Source organism: Mirounga leonina, unplaced genomic scaffold (genome assembly GCF_011800145.1).
Source record: "Mirounga leonina isolate KUSES-001 unplaced genomic scaffold, KU_Mleo_1.0 Mir_82, whole genome shotgun sequence".
NCBI classification, from domain to species: Eukaryota; Metazoa; Chordata; class Mammalia; order Carnivora; family Phocidae; genus Mirounga; species Mirounga leonina.
In genome coordinates, this window is record NW_023270825.1 from 11869557 (window position 1) to 11891899 (window position 22343).

The 22343-nt window shown below is 48.2% G+C and overlaps 1 protein-coding gene across 2 annotated transcripts in view; it reads left to right on the top strand.

The window, feature by feature from the left end:
• Positions 1–22343, top strand: part of FBLN5 (fibulin 5) — a 75728-nt gene that overhangs the window by 41629 nt on the left and 11756 nt on the right. For both annotated transcript variants that reach the window (XM_034993052.1, XM_034993051.1), the window contains exons 5-7: positions 12651–12773; positions 15393–15509; positions 19283–19402. In XM_034993052.1, the coding sequence (XP_034848943.1) occupies positions 12651–12773; positions 15393–15509; positions 19283–19402 (360 nt within the window). The remainder of the gene's footprint in view (positions 1–12650; positions 12774–15392; positions 15510–19282; positions 19403–22343) is intronic.

The following is a 22343-nucleotide window of genomic DNA, read 5'->3' on the forward strand; positions in this document are numbered from 1 at the left end:
TTTCTTTCTTTCTTTCTTTCTTTCTTTCTTTCTTTCTTTCTTTCTTTTTCTTTTTTTCCTTTCTTTCGCATGTGGCTGTCTAGTTTTCCCCATACCATTTATTGAAGAGACTGTCCTTCCCCCATTCTATATTTTGCTTCCTTTGTCATAAAGTAATTGACCGTATATACATTGAGTTTATTTCTGGGTTTTCTGTTCTGTTCCACTGATCTGTATGTCTGTTTTTATACCAATACCACATCATTTTGATTACTATTAACTTTGTGATACCTCCAGCTTTGTTCTTCTTTCCAAAATTGCTTTGGCTATTCAGGATCTTCTGTGGTTCCATACAAATTTTAGGATTGTTTGTTCTATTTCTATGAAAAATGCTATTAGGATTTTGATAGGGATTACATTGAACCTGTAGATTGCTTTGGGTGTTATGGAAATTTTAACTATATTAATTCTTCCAGTCGATGAAATGGAATATCTTTCCATTTGTTTGTACCTTCTTCAGTCTCTTTCATTAGTGTCTTGTAGTTTTCAGAGTACAGGTCTTTTACCTCCTTGGTTAAATTTATTCCCCATTATTTTATTCTTTTTGATGAAATTGAAAGTGGGATTGTTTTCTTAATTTCTTGTTCAGCTAGTTTGTTGTTAGTGTATAAAAAGGCAACAGGTTTTTGTATATTGATAGTGTGTTCTGCAAATTTACTGAATTTGTTTATTAGTTCTTTTCTTTAAAAAAGATTTTATTTATTTATTTATTTATTTATTTATTTATTTATTTATTTAGAGAGAATATGAGCGGGGGGGGGCAGAAGGAGAGGGAGAGAGAGAATCTCAAGCATACTCCATGCTGAGCATGGAACCCAATGTAGGGCTTGATCCCACAACCCCCAGATCATGACCTGAGCTGAAATCAAGAGTTGAATGCCCGGGGTGCCTGGGTGGCTCAGTTGTTAAGCGTCTGCCTTCGGCTCAGGTCATGATCCCAGGGTCCTGGGATTGAGCCCCGCATCGGGCTCCCTGCTCCGCGGGAAGCCTGCTTCTCCCTCTGCCCTTCCCCCTACTGGTGCTCTCTCGTGCTCGCTCTCTCTCTCAAATAAATAAAATCTTAAAAAAAAAAAAAAAAGAGTTGAATGCCCAACTGACTGAGCCACCCAGGCACCCCTGTTTATTAGTTCTAACAGTTTTTTTGGTGGAGTCTTTAGGGTTTTCTATATATAAAATCATGTTGTCTGCAAATAGTGACAATTTTACTTTTTCTTTTGCCATTTGGATGCATTTTATTTCTTTTTCTTGCCTAATTGCTTTGGCTAGGACCTCCAATACTATGTTGAATAAAAGTGGTGAGAGTGAGCATTCTTGTCTTATTCCTGATCTTAGAGGAAAAACATTAAGATTTTTACCATTGAGTGTGATATTATATGTGGGTTTGTCATATATGGCTTTTACTATGTTAATTATGTTACATCCCCTCTATACCTGCTTTGTTGAGAGTTTTTTATCATAATGAATGCTGAATTTTATGACCATATGTTGTTTGTTCTTCATTTTGTTAATGTGGTGTATCACATTGATTAATTTGCAAATGTTGAACCATCTTTGCATCCCTGGAATAAATCCCATGTGATCATGGGGTATGATCTTTTTAATGTATTGTTGAATTCAATTTGCTAATATTTTGTTGAGAATTTTTGCATCTATGTTCATTAGGGATATTGGCCTGTAATCTTTTTGTGTGATGTTCTTGTCTGGGTCTGGTATCAGGTTAATGTTGGCCTCATAAAATGAGTTTGGAAGTGTTCTCTCCTCTTCAATTTTTTGGAAGAATTTTGAGAAGCGTAGGTATTAAATCTTCTTTGAATGTTTGGTAGAATTTACCAGTGAAGTCATCTGGTCTTGGACTTTTGTTTGTCAAGAGGTTTTGGATTACTGATTCAATCTCCTTGTTAGTTTCAGTCTATCCAGATTTTCTATTTCTTCATGATTCAGTCTTGGAAGATTACATATTTCTAGGAATTTATCCATTTCTTCTAGGTTGTCCAACTTGTTGACATATAATTTTTCATAGTAGTCTCTTATGGCCTTTTGTATTTCTTTGGTATCAGTTATAACTTCCTCTCTTTCATTTCTGATTTTATTTATTTGAGTCCTCTCTCTTTTCTTAGTGAATCTAGCTAAAGTTTTATCACTTTTGTTTATCTTTTCAAAGAATCAAGTTTTAGTTTCATTGATATTTTCTATTTTTTGTTTAGCTTCCATTTCTTTCTGCTCTGATCTTCATTATTTCTTTCCTCCTACTAACTTTGGACTTTGTTTGTTTCCCCTTTTCTAGTTCCTTTAGGTTTATCAGGGAAGGGTCACAGGGAAACTCCAGGCCAGTGTGCATCCACCCGTCAGGTTTAGGAGGGCAGGGTCACAGGGAGCCCATCTTTTGGCTAACTCCTATTCATTTGTATTAGGTTACAAGCTAAGCTGCTATAACAAAAAGACCTTCAACACACTAGTTTAGATAAGAGAGAATTTAAATCTTCCCTCATGGTACAGTCCAGAGGCAGGTAGTTCAGGGCGGGTAGAGTGGCTTGGCCAAACTCAAAAGAGGAATTATAGCTTATTTCCATACTCACTTCTGTATCCAAGATGGCTGTCCTGGTTCTCACCATCACACCTACATTCCAGCCAGAGGGAGGAGAGAAGTGACAAGGGGACCACACACTCATTATTTTAAAGTGTGACTCAGAAGTTGTGATGCATTATTTTTATTTATGTTTCACTGGCCAGAATTTAGTCACATAGTCCCACTTCACTGTAAGGGAAGCTGAAAAATACAGTCTTTAGTTGGGAGAATGGATATTGGAGGACAGTATCCAATTGTGGCAGCCTCTATCACATCATCTGTCTAGATCCACCCAAATATCTTCTCCAGGAAGTCTGTTCCTCCTCGAAGTGACCTCATGCTTTGCTCCAGCATGGCACTTACCATATTTAATTGGAATTATCTGGTCCCTTATCTGGTCCCTACTAAACTAAACAGACATGACCCATGTGTCATTTATCTTTGAATCCCTAGTACCTACAGCAGTATTGCTTCGTGGTGAATATATGTGGCCTAAATGAATCCTATTTAGCTTTTTATTGCCACTGGGACTTGGGCACTTTACTCTTTATGGGGGGTGCCAGAGTGGTCTGGCAGGTCAGTTAGTTGGTTGGCCCCACATGCAGCTCCTTCCTCTCCCTGCCTTCCACACTGGAGAAATCCAGGGATTTGCTAGGGACCAGAGAAGAATGGCTATAAAAGGACAGCTTCTATTCCATGGGCTGGGTAAACACGCCATTCAGAAAAGTGTTTAATTAGTTCAAATATTTATTTTAGGCTCAAGTGATAGAATCTAACTCTTACCAAGGCCAAAGGGTGGTAGGGAGCAGGTGCGGCTATTTCAGCCCTGGGCTGTTTGGGGTGGGCCTTCACTTCCAGACTCTCAGGACATGTGCCCGCACCCCCCCAAGCCAGGAAACAACATCCCTAGTATCCTCTTCCCAACCCCTTTGGTCTCTCCATGCTTATCCCCTCTTCCTCCTTGCCTTGAGGTTTTACCTTCTCTTGAGCTGTAGCCTTACGAGTTATTCTCTGGTGTGCTGGGTTGTCTGCTAGAGACAGGAGCAGGGTGGAGGGGTGGGGGCGGGAGAGGAGACATGGTATGTTGCTCTCAGGATGAAATATCTAGATTCTTTTTTTTTTTTTTAAGATTTTATTTATTTGCGAGAGAGAATGAGACAGAGAGCATGAGAGAGGGGAGGGTCAGAGGGAGAAGCAGACTCCCCGCTGAGCGGGGAGCCCGATGCAGGACTCGATCCCGGGACTCCAGGATCATGACCTGAGCCGAAGGCAGTCGCTTAACCAACTGAGCCACCCAGGCGCCCGAAATATCTCGATTCTTAATCACCTGCTGGCCTATTGCTTGTAACTTCTTATGTTGAAAGAGCCATCTGTCACTTCCCTCCCTTGTCCCAGGATTCCAGATTAGGTGTATGTGAAGGAACCGTTCCTCTACATCATTGTTCAGTGTCAAGACCTGCCCTCACCTCCCAGATTTGGGACATTCCCAGTTCTATGTTCTCATAGCCTCCTGCAATGCCCTCCACACATTTGTTTCTTTTCTATGGCAGTCTTCCCCACTGGCCTGCAAGCACTAGGAGGGCAGGTGGTAGTGGCCCCGTTTCACAGATAAGAAAGCAAATGCAGAAGGTCAGTGACATGCAGTGGCACCCTGGTTAGTTAGTGATGGGGTCAGAAGTGGTAGCAGGGTTTCTGAACTCAGGTGTGGGGAACAAAACACATGAAGATTTCGTTATCAGGCTCTGGGAGTGCACCTGGCAGGGAGTGTGTGTTGCTGACGATAGGCTGATTCCTTGGGGTGAGTTTGCACAGCTGGGCATTCTCACAGGCAGCCCCAGGCTGAGGGTTTTGTCCTGAACCTGAAAAATGGATTGGATTTCCTGGTTGTGCTCTCAGAGGTCCCATTGAAGCCCATTTTCAGGCCGGAATGAAGGTGTAGCTTTTCTCTCCTCTGATGTTCCTCCTTCTAGTGATTGTTGAAAATAAACTTTGTCCTTGACTGGACATCCAGCTCTCTAGGAGGAAAGAGGAAATATTGCTTACTCCGTCAGGCCAAGCACATGGCGTGTCAAAGCCTTTGGAGGTTGAGGACACGCTCAAATCAGCCCTGGGCAAAGCCTGGGGTGGGAATAAAGCCCCAGGCATGACAGGCTGAGGCTTGAGGCTTTACTGGAGTTGGAGCTGTCTGCCAGATAGCCTTCAACCCACGGGGATGAGATACAGGCCTCTAAAGGAATGGATGGTTGAACTGGTTTCTTCTAATGCCCTGTGGCCTAACACACTTTCCCTCTTGCTTTCAGAAAACTCCAAGAATGAAGTGCCTTCGTTCAAATATAATTTATTTCCATACTCTCTCCACCATGCCAGGCACTGTGTTAGGAGCTTAAGATACAGATGTGAATAAGACCCAGTTCTGGTTTTCAAGAAACTCTCAGTTTGGTAGAGGGAGATGGGCCATATGCAGCTAACTACGTAATGACGATATGAAGGGCTGTAAAGCTAGATGTGCTTAGCACATGTTGGAGTAGGGAAGTAGGCTTGATGTGCTAGGTCGCCGAGGTGCCAAAAGAAAGCTATGGCGTTTCTAAGGAGGGGCTATAACATTTTGAGGAGTAGAGCCACATGATCATTTTTGTGTCTTGGATGGTTCTGGAGGTTGTGTTTAGCTTGCCGTCAGGGGGAGAGACTGGAGGCTGGCAGACTAGTAACAAAGTTATTTCAATCATTTAGAGAAAATACCATGAAGCCTTGGAGTCTTTGGGGAGAGACATAAAGAAAGAGGGGAATTTGCAAGATTTCCAGAAGAAGAATTATGTGAGAATAGGGAGTTGGGGGAAGGACTGAAGAATGCCCGGGGTTTCTAGCCTGGGATACTAGGAAACAGTGATGCCCTTAACCATGGTATCAGAAGAGCATCGGGGACAAGGAGATCACAGACCGTGGCACTGAGGGTGACAAGGAAGTCAGGACGTGGGGCAGGAATAGGCTCAGAGGGGACAAGGAGGAGGAGCCTGTGGGGAGACGCAGCGAAGATGGTAAGATTCAAGGGCTGTAGATTTCTAGACCATGCTTATGGAAAAGGGATGGTCTGCGTTCAGAGGAAAGACACTGTCCTTCTTTCTAATTGGAATCTTTTGCACATTTTCTCATCACTTTGAATCAGGATTTCTAAGAACTTTGTTAATGTTTGGGAAACTGAGTTTACTCATAGGAAATCCAACACCACTGGCTAACTGAAGCGGGCCAGAACTTCTAAAGGTACACGATGCTTTCACCCGAGGCACTCCAACACTGCAGGGTGGAATTGAATAACGGCTGTTTCTGTATACCAGGAGAGCCTTTGGTCTGGTGTAGACTGAGCTGCAAACTTGTTTAGTAAGACTCTAAAATCCTAGTAGTGTATAGTAACCCGTGGGTTTGATCGTAGAGAAATACCCAGTTAGGAATCGTCGGCTTGATATTTGAACACTTTAGTTCTCTCCTGGACTCCTTGAACAGCCTCTGAAACTCTGAGCAGATTGCATGGGTACGGAACCAAATATCACTCACGAGAATCTAGCCCCTTGCTGCACAAAGTTTGGCCCCAGGGCCAGCAGCATTGGCAAGCCCGGGAGCTTGTTAGAAATGCAGAAATCTACCAAACCAGACCCTGAATTTTAGCCAGCTCCCCACTGGTTCATATGCACATGCAAGTGTGAGAAGTATTGGTCTGGCATGGCAAGTTCCAAATACGGTTTTGCACTGGAATCATGTAGCTGACTTTAAACAGCTTTCCAAGCCTCAACCCCAGACATTCTGATTGAGTCAGGCGATTCTCTTGGGTGGCTAGGTTTGGGAACCACTGGCTTGTATAGGTTCAAAAATCCTTCTCTGTTGATGGACAGATGGCACGAATTTCAGTAAATGGAAATCTAGTTTGAGCTCCACGTTTGCTTGGTTTCCGATCATGGTAATAATTAAAGCTTCATGCCCTTTAAAAAAAAAATACCACGTCGAGGCTGGCCATAAGCAGCTTTGGCTCCTTGCTGTCGGGACCATTTGATGCCTGACACTCAAGAGGGAAGATATGTGTCATCCCTTCCTCGCCCCCCCATCCCCAGCAACTTCAGTGACCATTCATACACTGGCAGAAGTTGAATGGGCTTGGCCAATTCTCTGCCCATTTTGAAAGCAGCTGAAGTCAGCTGATGTTTACCAAGCACTCTGATGAAAATAAGTACCGAAGACCAAACAATGTGCTCTCCATTAGCTGCATAGTTTGTTTCTGTAGAAGGTCATAGCTAGAAGGGGCCTTCCAGGACTCTCCTCCAAGCTCTCACTTTATGGATAGAAAAACAGAATCCACAGAGAGGTGGGAACCTGCATTTCAGCTGGTTTCATCCAGGAGGAAAGGATTTTTTTGTTGTTGTTTGGAAAAATGGACCACATATTTGTTGCCTACTTAGCGGTGCAATATGAGCAAGCTTTGTATTCTAAGCGTAATATCAAGCATTGAGAAAAGTGTTGTAAACACAGAAAGATCTGGTTCCTGACTATTGCCCAGGACCCATAAAACACATGGAGTGCAGATGTCCTGGGATTTCAACAAGCGAGTTCTCAAACGCTGAGGTCTTTAATTAAGCAGGTGTTTGGGAAGTAGGTCCTGTGTAGCTTCCAGCCTTGGCTGGGCTTGTCTCGCTGAAAAATGGCATTGACCCAGCCTAGCAGCAGGCCTGAGACTGGCTTCAGCTGGAGGCGTAGGAATGTGCCATTGTTACTTTCTTCTTTCTTATCAAGCCCCATTAGCTTGAGCAAGGAAGGAACAAAAATGGGCTGGGAAAACACGTTGTTTCACTGGGTAAAAATTTACTACCAAGGAAATGATTTTGCCATTTCCAAAAAAGGCCTTTGGAAAGGTGTTGCCTTCCAAATACTTTTGGATGTTTTCTCCCAGTGTCACCCAGTGAGAATGTTTCCCTTTGGCTGATGGCTGTTCTCACACAAGAACAGAGACATTCCTCTGAGCTTGTGCACAGGGGCTCACGAGGATGACCCCTCGCTTATCCACAGTATTGAAGAGCAGAAGACATGGCAAGAGGGAAGAGCATAGGTGGGGTAAATGTTGATCACATTTGGCTCTGGAATTCAGGTCGGACACACGTACTCCTAGGCTTTTGGACATCTGCCATTGTGGAATCATAAATGGACCCCTAGATGCCGAAGTGCAGAGGTGGAAACTGAGGACCCATGAAGGAATATACCTACCCTATCTTTTTTCACTCTGTCCCAGTCTCCTGCCACGTGTCTACCGCTCTAGGGGGAAAAGTCCCCGGCTCTGGTTACAATAGAGCTGATCATGCTTACAGCCCTCTGAGCCCCAGTGCTGTCAGCTTGGTGTCTTTGGTGAATCCCAGAACAAAGCCAGCCGAGGCAGGGGCATGCATCCCCTACCTTTCACAGCTGTTAGAAATAGCACCTCACTTGGGGAAGGGAACTAAAATTTCTTGGGCACCTACTGTGTGCCAGGCAGTGGCCATAGGACCTGTGCACGCGTTAACTTATGAACTCTACTTAGCTCTATTTAGCAGAACACCTGAGGAGGGTCGGGGAGCCTAATGAACTTGCTCAGTGATACCTAGTTATCAAGAGCGGGAGCCTGGATTCACATCCAGCTCTGCCTGCCCCCGAGGTTATTTTTTTTTTACCCACTAGCCCTTTCTGGGGAGGTCTTGGCCCTTTGGTCTTTTTTTTCCCCTCCTAGGCTTTGGTGCAGGCAGAACGGCTTAGGAAATGTTCTTCCCGTGGGCATGGATGAATCATTTGTTTTTGTTTTGTTTTGTCTTACAGTTTTTTTTTTTTTTTAAGATTTTTTTTATTTATTTGAGAGAGAGAATGAGAGAGAGAGAGAGCACACATGAGAGGGGGGAGGGTCAGAGGGAGAAGCAGACCCCCTGCTGAGCAAGGAGCCCAATATGGGACTTGATCCCCGGACTCCAGGATCATGACCTGAGCCGAAGGCAGTCGCTTAACCAACTGAGCCACCCAGGTGCCCTTGTCTTAGTTTTTAAAGGACCTTTAATTTCAATTAGAGTGTGTGCTATGAAAACCGTTTAAGTATTTTCCCTTTAACTCTCAGGAATAAATGTGGACGTGTAAATGCATCTTTGTATATGGTATGTATATTCAAATATGATAAAGAGCTGGCATGCATATGCATATTGTTTATATTCAAACCGATTTATGACAGTACCTTTAGTCTGTTATGCTTGCTGATGGAGCTCTTTATAGAAGAACCCATGAACCAACACAAAGATTGTGGTCCCTCCCCGCAGTGTTTCTCGAGTCAGCCTGAAAGAGTCCATTTGTTTTGTTGTCTGGGCTGCTGGGCAGTTGCCTTCTGATGTCTTGGGGCCAGTTCCTCCATCTGCCGCCACTGTGAGATCCCAACTGACCTTGATGGACATCCTTTATTCACATTGTCTTAGCGCGCCTGCCCACGTGAAGCTTTCCATCAGGTCGGGGATGTGAGAAAATCCTAAACAAGTATCCCTAATATGTGGGCCACTGTCCTGAGGCCTGGGAACCCAGTCCGGCCTGCGGCCTCCTGAGAGGGTGGCAAGGAGGTGACTGATCTTGATGACCTTCCGGAGCGAGCAGTTGTTTCAGATTGAGAAGGTTTCCATCGAAGGCCACTCTGGGGACGTCTGATGGAAGAGGTGACAGCTCAGACAAAGCTGCACAGGTCAGCAGAGCTGTGCCACTCAGTGCAGAGGACAGTTTCTTCCTGGGCAGGTGCAGGGCTGGGGCTTCGATCCACCACCAGGTTCTGGAGGCGGGAGTGAGCTCTCTCCTCTGGTTGCTGGGGCGCTGGCCACTTGGAGAGGGGACGGACATAGTGCCACCTGGGGAGAGACGAGCCATGGATGCTCTGGTGGAATCGTCCAGGTGCCTGGGCAGCTGACCAGGACCACAGCTCCCAGGAGTGAGGCAGGGAGGGGGCAGAGGACTCTAAGGAGACCCTCCGTCTGGGAGCGACATGGCTGGAGGGCCCTGCTGGAGGCCAGCTCTCCCAAATGGCCTGGAGGTTCGATAGGACACACACGCACACGCACACACACAGAGCCACAGTAGAACATAAAGGATGAATGAATCCATGAGTAAAGGACTGAATGAACCGAGCATTCTTTCTTGGGAGACTCTTCCTAAGTATCACACGGGAAAGGAACTAGCAGGTGTGGTTTGCAGACGGGGATAATGACACTTACTCAGGTTGCTGTAACTTGTACTTTTCCATTGATGCAGAAAAGGACCCTTTGCCAAAGAATGTCCTTGGAGTGGTTTGATGTATTTTTCCTTCTGTTATTTAAGTCGAATGTATTTAATGTAAGCAATTCAGCTGTGAGCTGGGATGTGTGCTGAGTGAGCCCCGGTGGAACCCCGCGGTGAGAACATTCTAGTTTCTGCTCCACCAGGTGTATAAGCTGACGGTGGTTTTCAGGGGGGTTGGTTGTGGGTTGTCTTTAAAGTCCGTACACCAGAAACGGTCCTGCCAGCACGCTGGCTGTGGAAACTTGTCCGGGGGGCTTAAGGGCATTCATGTTTGTGGCTCATGTGTTCAATTCATTCATTCACCAAAGAATTACTGAACATTTACTATGGACGCAGCGTCACACCAGGTATGTTTCTCAGGATATAAAGGTAAGACACACCCTCCAAAAAACTCCAGGGACTTAGAGGGTTCTCAAAAAAATATGTATATATTGACAATCCATTCGGTGAGTGAAAGTGGAAAATGTAGAGTTTTGAACGTACGTCGACAGAATTGCCGTCGAATCGAGTTAATTCTTTAACTCAGTAAAAGTGGCGGAGTGTTTCAAAAAATGCACTTTCACGATGTAGTTTCTAGGCTGGACTGTTTTGCACGTGCGTGTGTGCGTGTGCATGCACGCCCCTGGGGAGCCCCGTCTGGCCCACTGGCACGAGGTCGGTTTCTCTCTGCAGGAGTCCGACGGCACATTGTGTGTGTGAGTTACACAAACACAGAGTCTTGGGAACTTGCTATCACCAAGTCTAATGGCTCTTCTCCCCTTGGGTCACTCTCACCCTTTAATCCCCTCAAGGCAGGAAAAAGCATGCAAATTCCTGAGGCATTGTTGTTCCCAGGGTAGGGCTGCCATCCATCACTCCGGGCCAGAAAAATGTAACTATGCGCTGGCCGAGAGTGACATTATTTATGATCATAGTCTTCGATAGGGATTGGAGCCTGAGTGGCTGCTGGCCAAGCATTATTCTCTGGTTCCCCTGGGAGGCTCTGCTGGGTGGGCAGCCCTGAGGGTGGAATGGAGGCCAAGGGCAGAGGCAGGAGCTCTTGCAGCCAAGAACAGGCTGGGTTTTTGCCACGGAGGCTGCACGTCATCAGCGTGTCGGGTTGGAACGGAGGCTGCCACCACCTTGGAGCTGGGTTCTTGGAAGCTGCGTATTTAGAGGACTAAAGGCTGGTTTCCTGCAATGCCCAGACCTCTGATCATTTGGGGTGGGGCGGGGATTGATTGGCATCATCGGTGTTGACGTGTCGCGGGGGGGAGGAGGGGGGTGGACTGTGGTGGTGTCACCTGAGCCCGCCTTGGTGATATGACCTTGGCCATTCCTGCACAGCGGGGTTTGGAGTCAGGGAGGCAGGGAGCCCTGGGCTCAGCTCCTGGCTTGGTACTTGTTCACTGTATCAGCACAATTTTCCCATCTGTAAGATGGGGGTCATGAGTCCCCCTGGCAGGGTTTGTGAGAATAAATATGGTGGCATCTGTGACGTGTGCTATATACACATGACCTGTGCACACAATACGGGCAGACCGCATACACACACGACATGCAGACGACACGTGCGTGGTACACGTGCACGCAACACATACACATGACCTGCGGACACAGCATATGCACGCTACACGTGCTCGGTGAGTAGCTCTTAATATTGTTTCCAACTGCGTGTGGTCCTTTTGGAGGAGGCAGGGAGAAGATGTAGCTGAGGCCTCCCCTAGTGTAGGAGGGAGGGGAGCGAAATGCAGGCGCCCTGCTAAAATACGGATAGGAAAGGGAGGCTGACAAGGCGGGGAGGCACTGACGTGGGATCCGGGGCGCTTGATGCATCCCGTGCAGTGAATTAATAGATGAATGTTTACGGAAAGTCTCCTCCTCCAGATGGAAGTGAGGGTGTGTGGTGTCAGGAGGTCCTGTTACAGGATGCCAAGTACTCTCTCTCAAGTGCAGTGCAGGGAGAAAGGGCAGGATTTGTTTCCATTGAAATAGTTTTGAGAGCTGAGCATGTACACCCGATGTCCTGAGGAATGTGCCATGCGTATAGCTTGGTCTCTACACTCTGAAGCTCTTGATTAGGGAGAAGGGGCTGACTTGGACACAGGTACCCACACACTGCCAGACAGACGGCCAGGGGCATTCAGCTGTGCAGAGAGCCCCAGTGTTGAGCAGAGGGCAGGAGGAGATCAGTCCCAGGAGCTCTGGAGCAGGGAGGAAGGCTGCAGGGCTCCGTGAAGCTTTGGGAAGGTGCAGGAGCCCCAGGCTGAACGATTCTCGTGAAGGATACAATCAAGTGGCTCCACTCCTAGCTTCCTTTGGCGGGAGACGTTTATTTTTCTTCTGTTACGTTCTCAGAGGTGTTTCTTGGGCAGGTACACAACAGACCCCTGTTTAACACCTGCATGAATCCACCTAAGACAAAACGTGTTTCTAAATCAAGTCATGGTTATTATCAAGGTGACCTGTTTTCAGAAAGTGATGGGGTGGGACCTCAGAAGACTCCCCCAGAATGTGTGTTCTCTTCTTGGCCATTTTCTTTTGTGGATTTCTGGGGAGCAGACTAGGTCTGCCCCCTCCAAAAAGGTCAGTGTCTCCTGGTGGTATCCATCAGGGAGGGGTGTCCGTCTCCTTGGATGTAACCTGTAGACATTATCACCTCCTTCCCAAAAGGACAAGCAAGCAGCCCGCACTCCTGGTGGCTCCAGGGCTCTGGATAAATGTAGGTGACGTTTTCCGGAATATGTCTGTGTTACAGATGTGGACGAGTGTGCAACGGATTCTCACCAGTGCAACCCTACGCAGATTTGCATCAACACGGAAGGAGGGTATACCTGCTCTTGCACCGATGGCTATTGGCTTCTGGAAGGCCAGTGCTTAGGTAACAGCTCCCTGGGGCTCGCAGAGGCTCTTGGAAGTTAATGGTCGCCAGGGGTATTGTGGAATGGGGGCATAACTGGGTGGCCTAAGGGCAGTGGGCTTTTCTTTGCGGGGGGAGGGGAGGGAGGTGGAAGGCTATGCACTGCTCCTTGAAATCAGTTGTGACCATCATGTCAATATCATTATCAGAGTTTTTGAAAGTAAGTTTTAAGGGCTCCTATTTGATTTTGCCTAGACCTGCTTCCTTTCTATCTTAGTTAGAAATCATACTAATCATACTAAGAGAAGGGAACACTTGCTTAGTCACAGAAATGTTCCAAGTCTCAAATGTGGATCAGTAGATTCTAACACCTCCTCCCAATACCCACCACACTAGCTTGTGGTCTTTTTCCTCTGAAGGAGTCAGTCATCACCAATTGAGAATTTTGTCCCTTGCAGTTGGCATCCGCTATATGATCTCTCCGTTTATTTTTACTGGAGAGTTATTTGCCTTTCTTCCCCTCTGGTTTTGGTTTAGCCAAGAGAATGAATTCATAGCAATCTCTAGCTGTCACTTGAATTCTATTTCTAGGGTGTGATTTCTATGCTGTGTTTTCTTGGAAAAGCCTTACCAGTTTAAGTTCTCTAAGACACTGTTCTCTTGCCCGAAAATCAGTCCTGGAGGAGTGGAGAAACAAATCCAAACAACATCATGGAAACAAAACAAAACAAAAAAAAGAAGGTTCTTTTTTCCAAGACTCCCTTGATTAAGACTTGAGTGTCGGTCTGCTCTCGAGCCCTGTCTGAAGCATCTTTGGGGCCTGATAAGCCAGACTAGACTTGGCTTGGTTCTTCTTTCCAGGCGTGCACTGGAGAGCTGGCTGCACATGGGGGCATTTGTGAGTATGATGGTCACCGTGCATTTTAACCAACCGCAGCTATTATGGAAAATTTGACGCCACGGATTTGAACATAAGCAGATCAGTGTGAGTGAGTTATTTGTACAGGAACTTAATATGTCGGCTCTCGGAGCTGGAAGGGATGTTAGATATTATGTCATCCAGCTTTTATAGAGTTGGAAACTGAGACTCAAAGGGGGGAACATTTTGAACAAAAAATCTGGCTCCTCTCTCTCAGGCCAGTTTTTTTTCCACCACAAGGGAGCGCTAGAGAGGACCAGGTGAGCGGGACACAGGCTCCATTTTTGAGACCTTAGGGCCAGGAAACCCTTCCCCACGTGAGGGGGGCCAGCGACTGGGACATTTCTCTCCTTGGGAGGGCTGTTCTCTTCCACGGGGCCTGAAGCTTTGGGAGGGATGCTCCTGTAAGCCTAACGTGGTGCCACATGCTCAGCCCGCTCACGCTTCATATCCGAAGTGAAGACCTCCCTGGCCTCGGTGACGTGCCCAGCTGCATGCTGGGAAAGGTCAGGACCAGCGACCACACTAGTCAGTGTGCTTTCCCAGCAGGAGCTGCAGAGCGCTCAGTGGGCAGTGTGGTGGGCCAGGTTAGAAGTGGCAGCTGCTCAGATGTACAACAGGATCACAAGGGCAGGGCACAGCCTCTGAGGGGGCTGAACACTGGCTAAGGTGGAGAAGGGGTCCTTTCTGGCAGTGGGTGGTAGAAACCAGGGACAGAGACAGAATCGGAACTGGTCTCCAGAGCCCTGGCTGGACTCTGGTTCCAAGGAACTGGGAAACTGGGGAGGGAACATCTGGGGGAGGTGGGGATAAGATAAGGACCAGTTATAGCTGCAGTTGGATCAACGGGTCACAGCAGGTTACTTGTATAGGTCAGGACTGGGTCTCCATCTGTAGGCTTCCCATTCAAGGCATCCCATCCCAGAGGAGTGAATTCTCTTGCCCATCAGCCCATTAACCTGGAGTATTGGGAAGTGCTTTCCCAATGACATCAGGCTCCCCATTGACTGGTACATGTCAGCAGGGAGGGCATATTGCCCAGCTCTGCTAAAAGGCTCCATTCAGCCCCGGAGCTGCTTGCTCGGGAAAGGCCAGCCATGGCTTGGGAGAGGCGTGTTTATCCGGAGTTTTATGTCTGCTCTGGTGCAAGCAGGAGATCCAAGGCGAACTCTGGCATCCTTGTGTTACTGGATCATAGGTCTCCAGACTGCCGTGCTGCCCTGCTTGTCCTGGCCTACACTTGTTCTTGTTCCCGAGCGCTAGACAGATCATTGTTAACAGAGCTGGGGAGGAGCCTGTTGGAGCAAGGCTGTGGATTCCTCTCACATTTTAAGCCAACTTGTCCCTTCCCGGGGCCGTGTGACGTTTCTACAGAATCTTCGAGTGGACTCTTGTTGGATAAATCTTAGCTTTGAGTATTGGAGTTGGATAAAATCTTGGAGGCTGTCTTGTCCCATATCCCAGTCAAGGCAGACATTGCTTCTAGAACTTTCCAGACAGGTGCAGGTGCTCACGGGACTGAGATGGGTCAGGGAGGGTTGTAAGTGGGTTGAGCCTTAAGACTCCGGAGGGTATCACCATCCCTGACGCTCAGTCGGTACTGTCTTCTCTTTCCCCTCCCTTCCTGATCCTGCTCTGGAAGCGATGGATGGTCATGATGCCGGGTGCGGCACTGGTGATCGGGAAAAAATGTCTCACCTTGCTAGCGTTTCTCTTTCCAGACATTGATGAATGTCGCTACGGCTATTGCCAGCAACTTTGTGCGAATGTTCCTGGATCCTATTCCTGCACCTGCAACCCTGGTTTTACCCTCAACGAAGATGGAAGGTCTTGCCAAGGTATGCGAGGCCAATGAGCCCTTGCACACAATGTGGAATGCGAGAGCCTGTCTTCTCCGGAGTCTGACAGTTGACGTGGTTAGCGTCTGCTCCTGCTCCAGGTCACTGTGGGAAACATCTCAAAAAGTGCTCTGAGTACTGCCGAGAGGAGAACCCCAGTCATCCGGCAGCTGGGGCTTATGGTTTCATGGATTTGCTTCTCTGTGTGTGTCTCCTTTCCACAAGGCGACTTTCTGGGCTAATCGGAAATTTTCACGCATGTCTTGTAGCCTGAGTTCAGTTCCTGATACTCAAGAGGGGTGGTCAGCATTCCCCACAAAAACAGAGTGAAATAAAGGCTTTTTTTTTTTTTTTTTTTTTTTTGAGAGAGAGAGTGAGCGAGCGAGCAGGGGGAAGAGGGAGGGGCAGAGGGAGAGGAGAGAGAGGATCTCAAGCAGGCTTCACGCCCAGCATAGAGCCTGATGTGGAGCCTGACGTGGGGCTCGATCTCACAACCCTGAGATCATGCCCTGAGCTGAAACCAAGAGTTGGACGCTCAACTGACCGAGCCAAGCCGGGCCCCAAAACAAAGGCATTTTCTGAGTTTTACATGAGCACTTTAAATACTGATACTCGAGAAAAGCAAGCTGCATGCCTTCTGCAGTCTCCATTCGAAGGTTTCTTCTGCTCAGGAAGTGAATGGGGGCTCAAGGCCCGAGGAATTCGTGCAAGTCCTGCCCGCCCCACCCCCGGCCCCCACCCAGGCCTCCAGCCCCTGGCAGCGGCTCTGTCCAGGGTGGAGGTAGCGCCGGGGACTCAGAATGAGGTCTTTGTTTAGAGCCGGCCACCAGGTTCTGCAGGGCCCATTTCCTTGTCACACCATTTGAGGTCTGGCGGGCAGGCTCCGAGCCAGCTAGCTGGAGGATATTATGTTTCCCTTAGCTTAATCGTATCTAAATCATTGGGTAAACAGGAAGGCATCAGCGTTAAAGGGGCTGATCCTGGATTCTTTGTCTTTCCTCCAAAGCCGGTTCTGCTAATTGTTCGAAGAAGTCTCGACTGTGTTCCTCTTGCCAGGAGAGGTAATTTTCTTCTAAGAGCCGAGGCCGGGCCTGGAGGTAGAGGGAGCTGGTAGAACAGGGGCCCTTCCGTCCCCCTGGAGCAGAGAGCAGGCACCTGGTTCCCTTGCTGTTGTGAGAAGGGACGTAGGGCAGATGCAGGCTTCTCTGTGCCCAGGCCGGGGGGTTGGAAGTGCCAGCCCAGACGTCCACCCAGAGGCTGGCAAGGTGCTTCCAGAACCTTGCGAGGAACAGCCGTGCGCAGCAGAGCCCAGAGGCCCCGGTGTCCTTCAGGCCTCTCGGGGACAGGCCTGTGAAGGGGAGCAGGTGACCCACCAGGCAGTACCAAGTCCAGCAGCGCGCCAAGGCCTGGACGCGGGCACCCAGCCACGGGGATGTTGCATCAGCAGGGTCCATGGGAGCCACAGGTGCTACGTTCTCCGTTGAGCTTTTGTAATCCTCACACCTCGTGCAGGGAAGGGTGCTTTGTGCTCTTTGAATTATCGTCACGTCTGTTAACCTCGTTGAACCCCAGCAGTAGCCTGGGGAGATAGGTAGGGCAGGTGCATGTCACCTTGCTTTGCAGAGGAGGGAATCGAAGCTCAGAAGCATTACGCAACGTGGCCAGAGTCATGCAGCCAGGGGGTGGCAGAGTTGAGAGAACCAAGGCTCCAGGCTTCCTGTCCAGCAGGTTGGAGCGGGGTGTGGCCTGCAACCACACGATTCAGAAGGGCGCTTGGGCCCGTGTGGATCCCAGGGGGCAGAGGTCCCAGGGCACCTGTTGTTCTGCAGAGGCAGCTGAGAGCTGCAAGAGAGCAAGAGCCGAGCTCCCTCATCCTGGCGTGTCAGCGTGTGGCCAGAAGCCAAGGACACCAGCCCTAATGCCCGGCAGTTCCGTCCTACCTGCACTTGACTCAAAGGCCCCCGCCACGGCGTGTCCTGGCTTCTGGGGTGCAGAGCCTCCAAGCTCTGTTGGGGAGACTGGTGCCCCGCTGGACCCTCCCTGCAGAGCCCTGTTTCTCTCCCCCACTCCCCCCGACAGCTCTAAGGAGGCAGGAGCTTTGTGGGCATGGGATTAGCCCTCCCCGTGAAGAAAAGCTTCTCAAGCTGTTCCCCTTGAAGACTTTTCACTCTGAAAACACTCAAATCTCTATTCAGAGCCTTAAGAGGTTTACCCGGACTTTGAAGGGGATAGAAATTCTCTCAGCTGGAACTTTGGTCATTGGCATATGGGGCTTGGGAGAGGGTGTGCTTAAAACGGGTCAGCCAGTGCCAGTGGAGAAAGGGGCTCCTTCCCCCCCCTTCCCTCATCCCGATGAGCTATGCAGAATAAATGACTCGTAGGTATTATGGAAAGACCCCTGACTCATGTTGCGGTTCCAGCTGTGCTCTTGGTAGCCTGGGGACTTGGGCACATCTCCCAACCTTCAAACAACCTTAAGATTATTGATGTATCATTGATGTACAATAAACTGCACTCTTTTTTTTTTTTTTTTTTTAAAGATTTCATTTATTTATTTGACAGAGAGAGACATAGCGAGAGCAGGAACACAAGCCAGGGGAGTGGGAGAGGGAGAAGCAGGCTTCCCGCAGAGCAGGGAGCCCGATGTGGGACTCGATCCCAGGACCCTGGGATCATGACCTGAGCCGAAGGCAGACGCTTAACGACTGAGCCACCCAGGCGCCCAATAAACTGCACTCTTAAAGGCACGTTATTTCATACACTTGGCCGTCTGTATACCCCATGCAGCCATCACCACACTCAAGATGATGAAATACTCCATTATCTAAAAGTTTCCCTGTGCCGCCTTGTGGTCCTCTCCCTAACGCACTGAACTTGTAACATGGGGCAGTGGTCCTTGTAAGGATTTGGTAAGTGTGAGATCCTTTTGTAATAATGAGTGACATTGCTTATGAGTAATTGTCTTAGCTCAGGTGGCTGTGACAAAATACCAGATTGAGTGGCTTAAACCACAGAAATTTATTTTCTCCTAGTTCTTGAGGCGAGGATTTCAGGATCAAGATGCCGGCATGGACGGGTGTTTATGAGGGCTCCCTTCCTGGCCTGAGGACGGCTGCCTTCTCACCATGTGCTCACAAGACAGAGGGAGCCACAGCAAGCTCTCTGGTGTCCCTTCTTATAAGGGCACTAATCCCATCATGGGGGTCCCACCTGTATGACCTCATTTAACCTTAATCACCTCCCAAAGTCCCCATCTCCAAATCCAGTCACGTTGGGGGTTAGGGCTTCAACATAGGAATTTTGGTGGTGGTGTGGCAAGGAAAGAGTTATTATTAGAATGGTCATGGTTATTTATCTGTTTACCTGAAACTTCAAAGTCAGCAGGGGTGAGGGAAGAGCTAATCAGTGATAGAATGCATCAGACGATGGGAAAGAGCCGATGTTGCCTGGAAATCCTGTGGGGACTGGACTTATTAGGAGGGGTATCTGTGTACATGTATCCACATGGACAGGATGTATGTACGAGTTGTTTCTACCCTGCCCAACTTGTGAACAACTTGTGAGCAAGGAGGGACATGTGAATGGAGACCCTGGCCCTCCGGTGAACACTCTGGGGTCTGAGCTCTAGATCTAAGAGGTCCCGGATGAAGATCCACGTTGGCACCTGTGAGTCTGGTCTCCTGGTACCAGTAGATTTTGTTGCCAGTGCCTTGTCAGTGGGGATGTTCTGTTGTGGGAATGGTCAGTGATGTATGTGCTTTTGCTTTCCCTAGACGTGAACGAGTGTGCCACAGAGAACCCCTGCGTGCAAACCTGTGTCAACACCTATGGCTCTTTCATCTGCCGCTGTGACCCAGGATATGAACTTGAGGATGACGGTGTTCATTGCAGTGGTAATGGGCTTTGGCATTTGGAGACTTCCATCTGTCCAAGGGGTGCAGGGGTGAGGGGCGGAGGACAAGGGCTTCCTTTACAGGTGTTTCCTCTCCTTTCCCAGACACATCCCCAGTTTGGGACATTTCCCAGTCCAGTGGGGTCACAGCCACACAAAGCAGAGACGAGTCACTTCCCGAAAGGTGGAGTAGAGTCCCCTCCCTTGTCATTTGACCCTTAATGCAAAAACCAATAGAGGTGCCTTTAGGGTCTGACTTGGGGTTGAAGAGGGAAAGGAGTTGCCCAATTCTGTGAGTTGGTTTGAATTATCTGTGCCTGCCCAGCACTGACGAGTCCTGGGGCTAGCATAGATAGTGCTTGTCGAGGGAAATGACTTTGGTATAATAGCGTATCTCACAGGGTAGCGTTGGGGGGGGGGGGTACTGAATGAGTGAGATCATATGGGTAAGTGAAAATACTTTGTGAACTTCTAAAATCTCTACAAATAATCAGTGCCTAGTTTCAGGACTGGCACATAACATGCATACAATCAACAGTTCTCAAAGCAGTGAACAAATGATTGAACATTGCATTAATTAATTCGTAATAATTTGTGAGAACATAATATGGTGGCTTTGTTGACCTTTTATAAATTCCTTCCAAGACCAAGAAGCTATGATTCTCTGCCAGTGCTTTCTTGTGAACTCTATTATAATTTTCTTATTAAACCTTGTAACAAGAAACTTGTAAACTCTTACAAACTCTTGAGAACAGGGATGGCATTTTACTCATATAAATCCCTGTAGCATCCCGCACAGAGCCATGTACAGCTCATTCTTTCTTCCATTCTTCCTTCCTTCCCTTCTTTCCTTGTTTTTTGTAAATACTGGATTAAAGTAAACTCCATTCTGTCCACTTTTGGCATGATGAGCAGCTGTGAGTTAGCACAGTCCAAATTAACGATGCTTCACTGTATTTTTCAAAATAAAGAAACCATACCCTAAGGCGTGAAAATCTTTTTGTCCTGCTGAATGGAAAGTTTCTTAATCCTGGGTTTCACTGTGACAGGAACTGACCCAGGTCATGAATGAAACTTGTCTGGTAGCCTCACTGAGGACTGGGTTGTTCTGGGGACAGAGTTCTCTGAACAACTGAGCACCTCTCCCTGGGGCCCAGAGAGCCGGAGCCCCAAGAATGCAGTTGCAGAGAGAGCTTTAAATGGATTAAATGTCAGTCCCAGAAACTAATAAAATACCTTCAGGCCTGGAAAGCTACTTTCTTCCGAGATTTCAGTTCCTCCCATGGCACTTCTTGGGGAATCTGGGCCAAGGGCCTAAGAGGGGGAACGTTTAGCATTATGAGATGGGATTATTTGTTTCTCCACAAATATTTGTTGAGACAAAATTAGTTGTTTCTGCACCTCCACAGGTGTTTATTGACCATCTGCAGAGGTGGTATAGGAGGGTGACTGGACCCAGATGGAGCTGGGTTCAAATTCTAGCTCTTTCCTTGGCCAAGGCAATAGGGTGGTCATAAAGATGAAAAAAAGCTGGTGTGCCTAAGTGTTGTTCCATGTTAGTTGACTTTTTCTAGGTGTAAGTGTGAGAGACTTCTGGCTTTTCAGAGAGTTTACATCCTTGGTGGTGTGGCAAGGATTTTCAGTTGATGCACTGTATCCAAAATCACCATCCTCCCCATGTTCACCATGACGCCCCCGTTTCTAAGACTTAGAGTGACCCCTGGCCCGTTTAGGGCCCCTCCCTTCCCAACAGGAGGTGGAGGTGGGTGCTGCCCTCTCCATCTGCCCTGGAGCCAGTCCTACTTAGGGGATGCCCCAACCTTGGAACCCCTCAAATCCACTGATTTTAAGTCCTGAGCATGATCACTCAGGGAGGCATTACAGCATTGTGCTGACCCGTCGTAGGATCTGGAAGCTGGCTGGCTGGCTTCCAATCCCAGGTTTGCTGCTCACTCGTTATCTGCAAACTTAGTCAAGCTACCTAACCTCTGTGAGCCTCAATTTTTCGTCTGTAAAACGTAGCTAATAATAGTGCTTCCTTCATAGGGCTGAGGCGAGGATTAAATCAGATGAGGCACGGGGCGCCCGGCTGGCTCAGTCGGTGGAGGGTGCGACGCTTGATCTCAGGGTTGTGAGTCTGAGCCCTACATTGGTAGAGAGATTACTTAAAATGACTTACAGATAAAATCTTAAAAAAAAGGGGCGCCTGGGTGGCTCAGTCGGTTAAGCGACTGCCTTCGGCTCAGGTCCTGATCCCGGAGTCCCGGGATCGAGTCCTGCATCGGGCTTCCTGCTCGGCAGGGAGTCTGCTTCTCCCTCTGACCCTCCCCCCTCTCATGCTCTCTCTCTCTCTATCTCATTCTCTCTCTCAAATAAATGAATAAAATCTTAAAAAAAAAAAATCTTAAAAAAAAAATGAGGGATTTGAAACATTTAACCCAGCCCTTGGTACATCGCAAGCACTTGGGAGCTGCAGGTTTATATTACTGCTTCTACCGGAGGTATGGACCAGAATCTACAAACATGACCGAGATCAAGGGGGACACCCTCTGTTGATGGGCTGGGGCCCGAGCCCTGCGACTCTACAAGGTCCCAGGGGAGGGGGAGAGGAGTTGCCAGAAGCATATCTTGCCTCACTGAGCATGTTTTAACTTTTCACATCAGCATCGCGGTTCCGCTGGCTCTGAACCCCTTGCCTGGAGACCCCTGGGAGAGACGGGAAGGAGTTTCTCCTTCTCTGATGGGAGAGGCAGTTAGGCATGTCACACCCAGAATGAGCCAGCGGTAGAGAAGCTGCCTTATTTGCGCTGACACCCTCCCTGGGTGATTCCAGCCACCAGTGGTCTGTGAGTGAAAGAGCAATCCGAGGACATGTCACATGGGGAAACTAGGGAAAGCGAGTTTTCGGGAAACAACAAATGAAAGAAAAACATGTTTTCTTT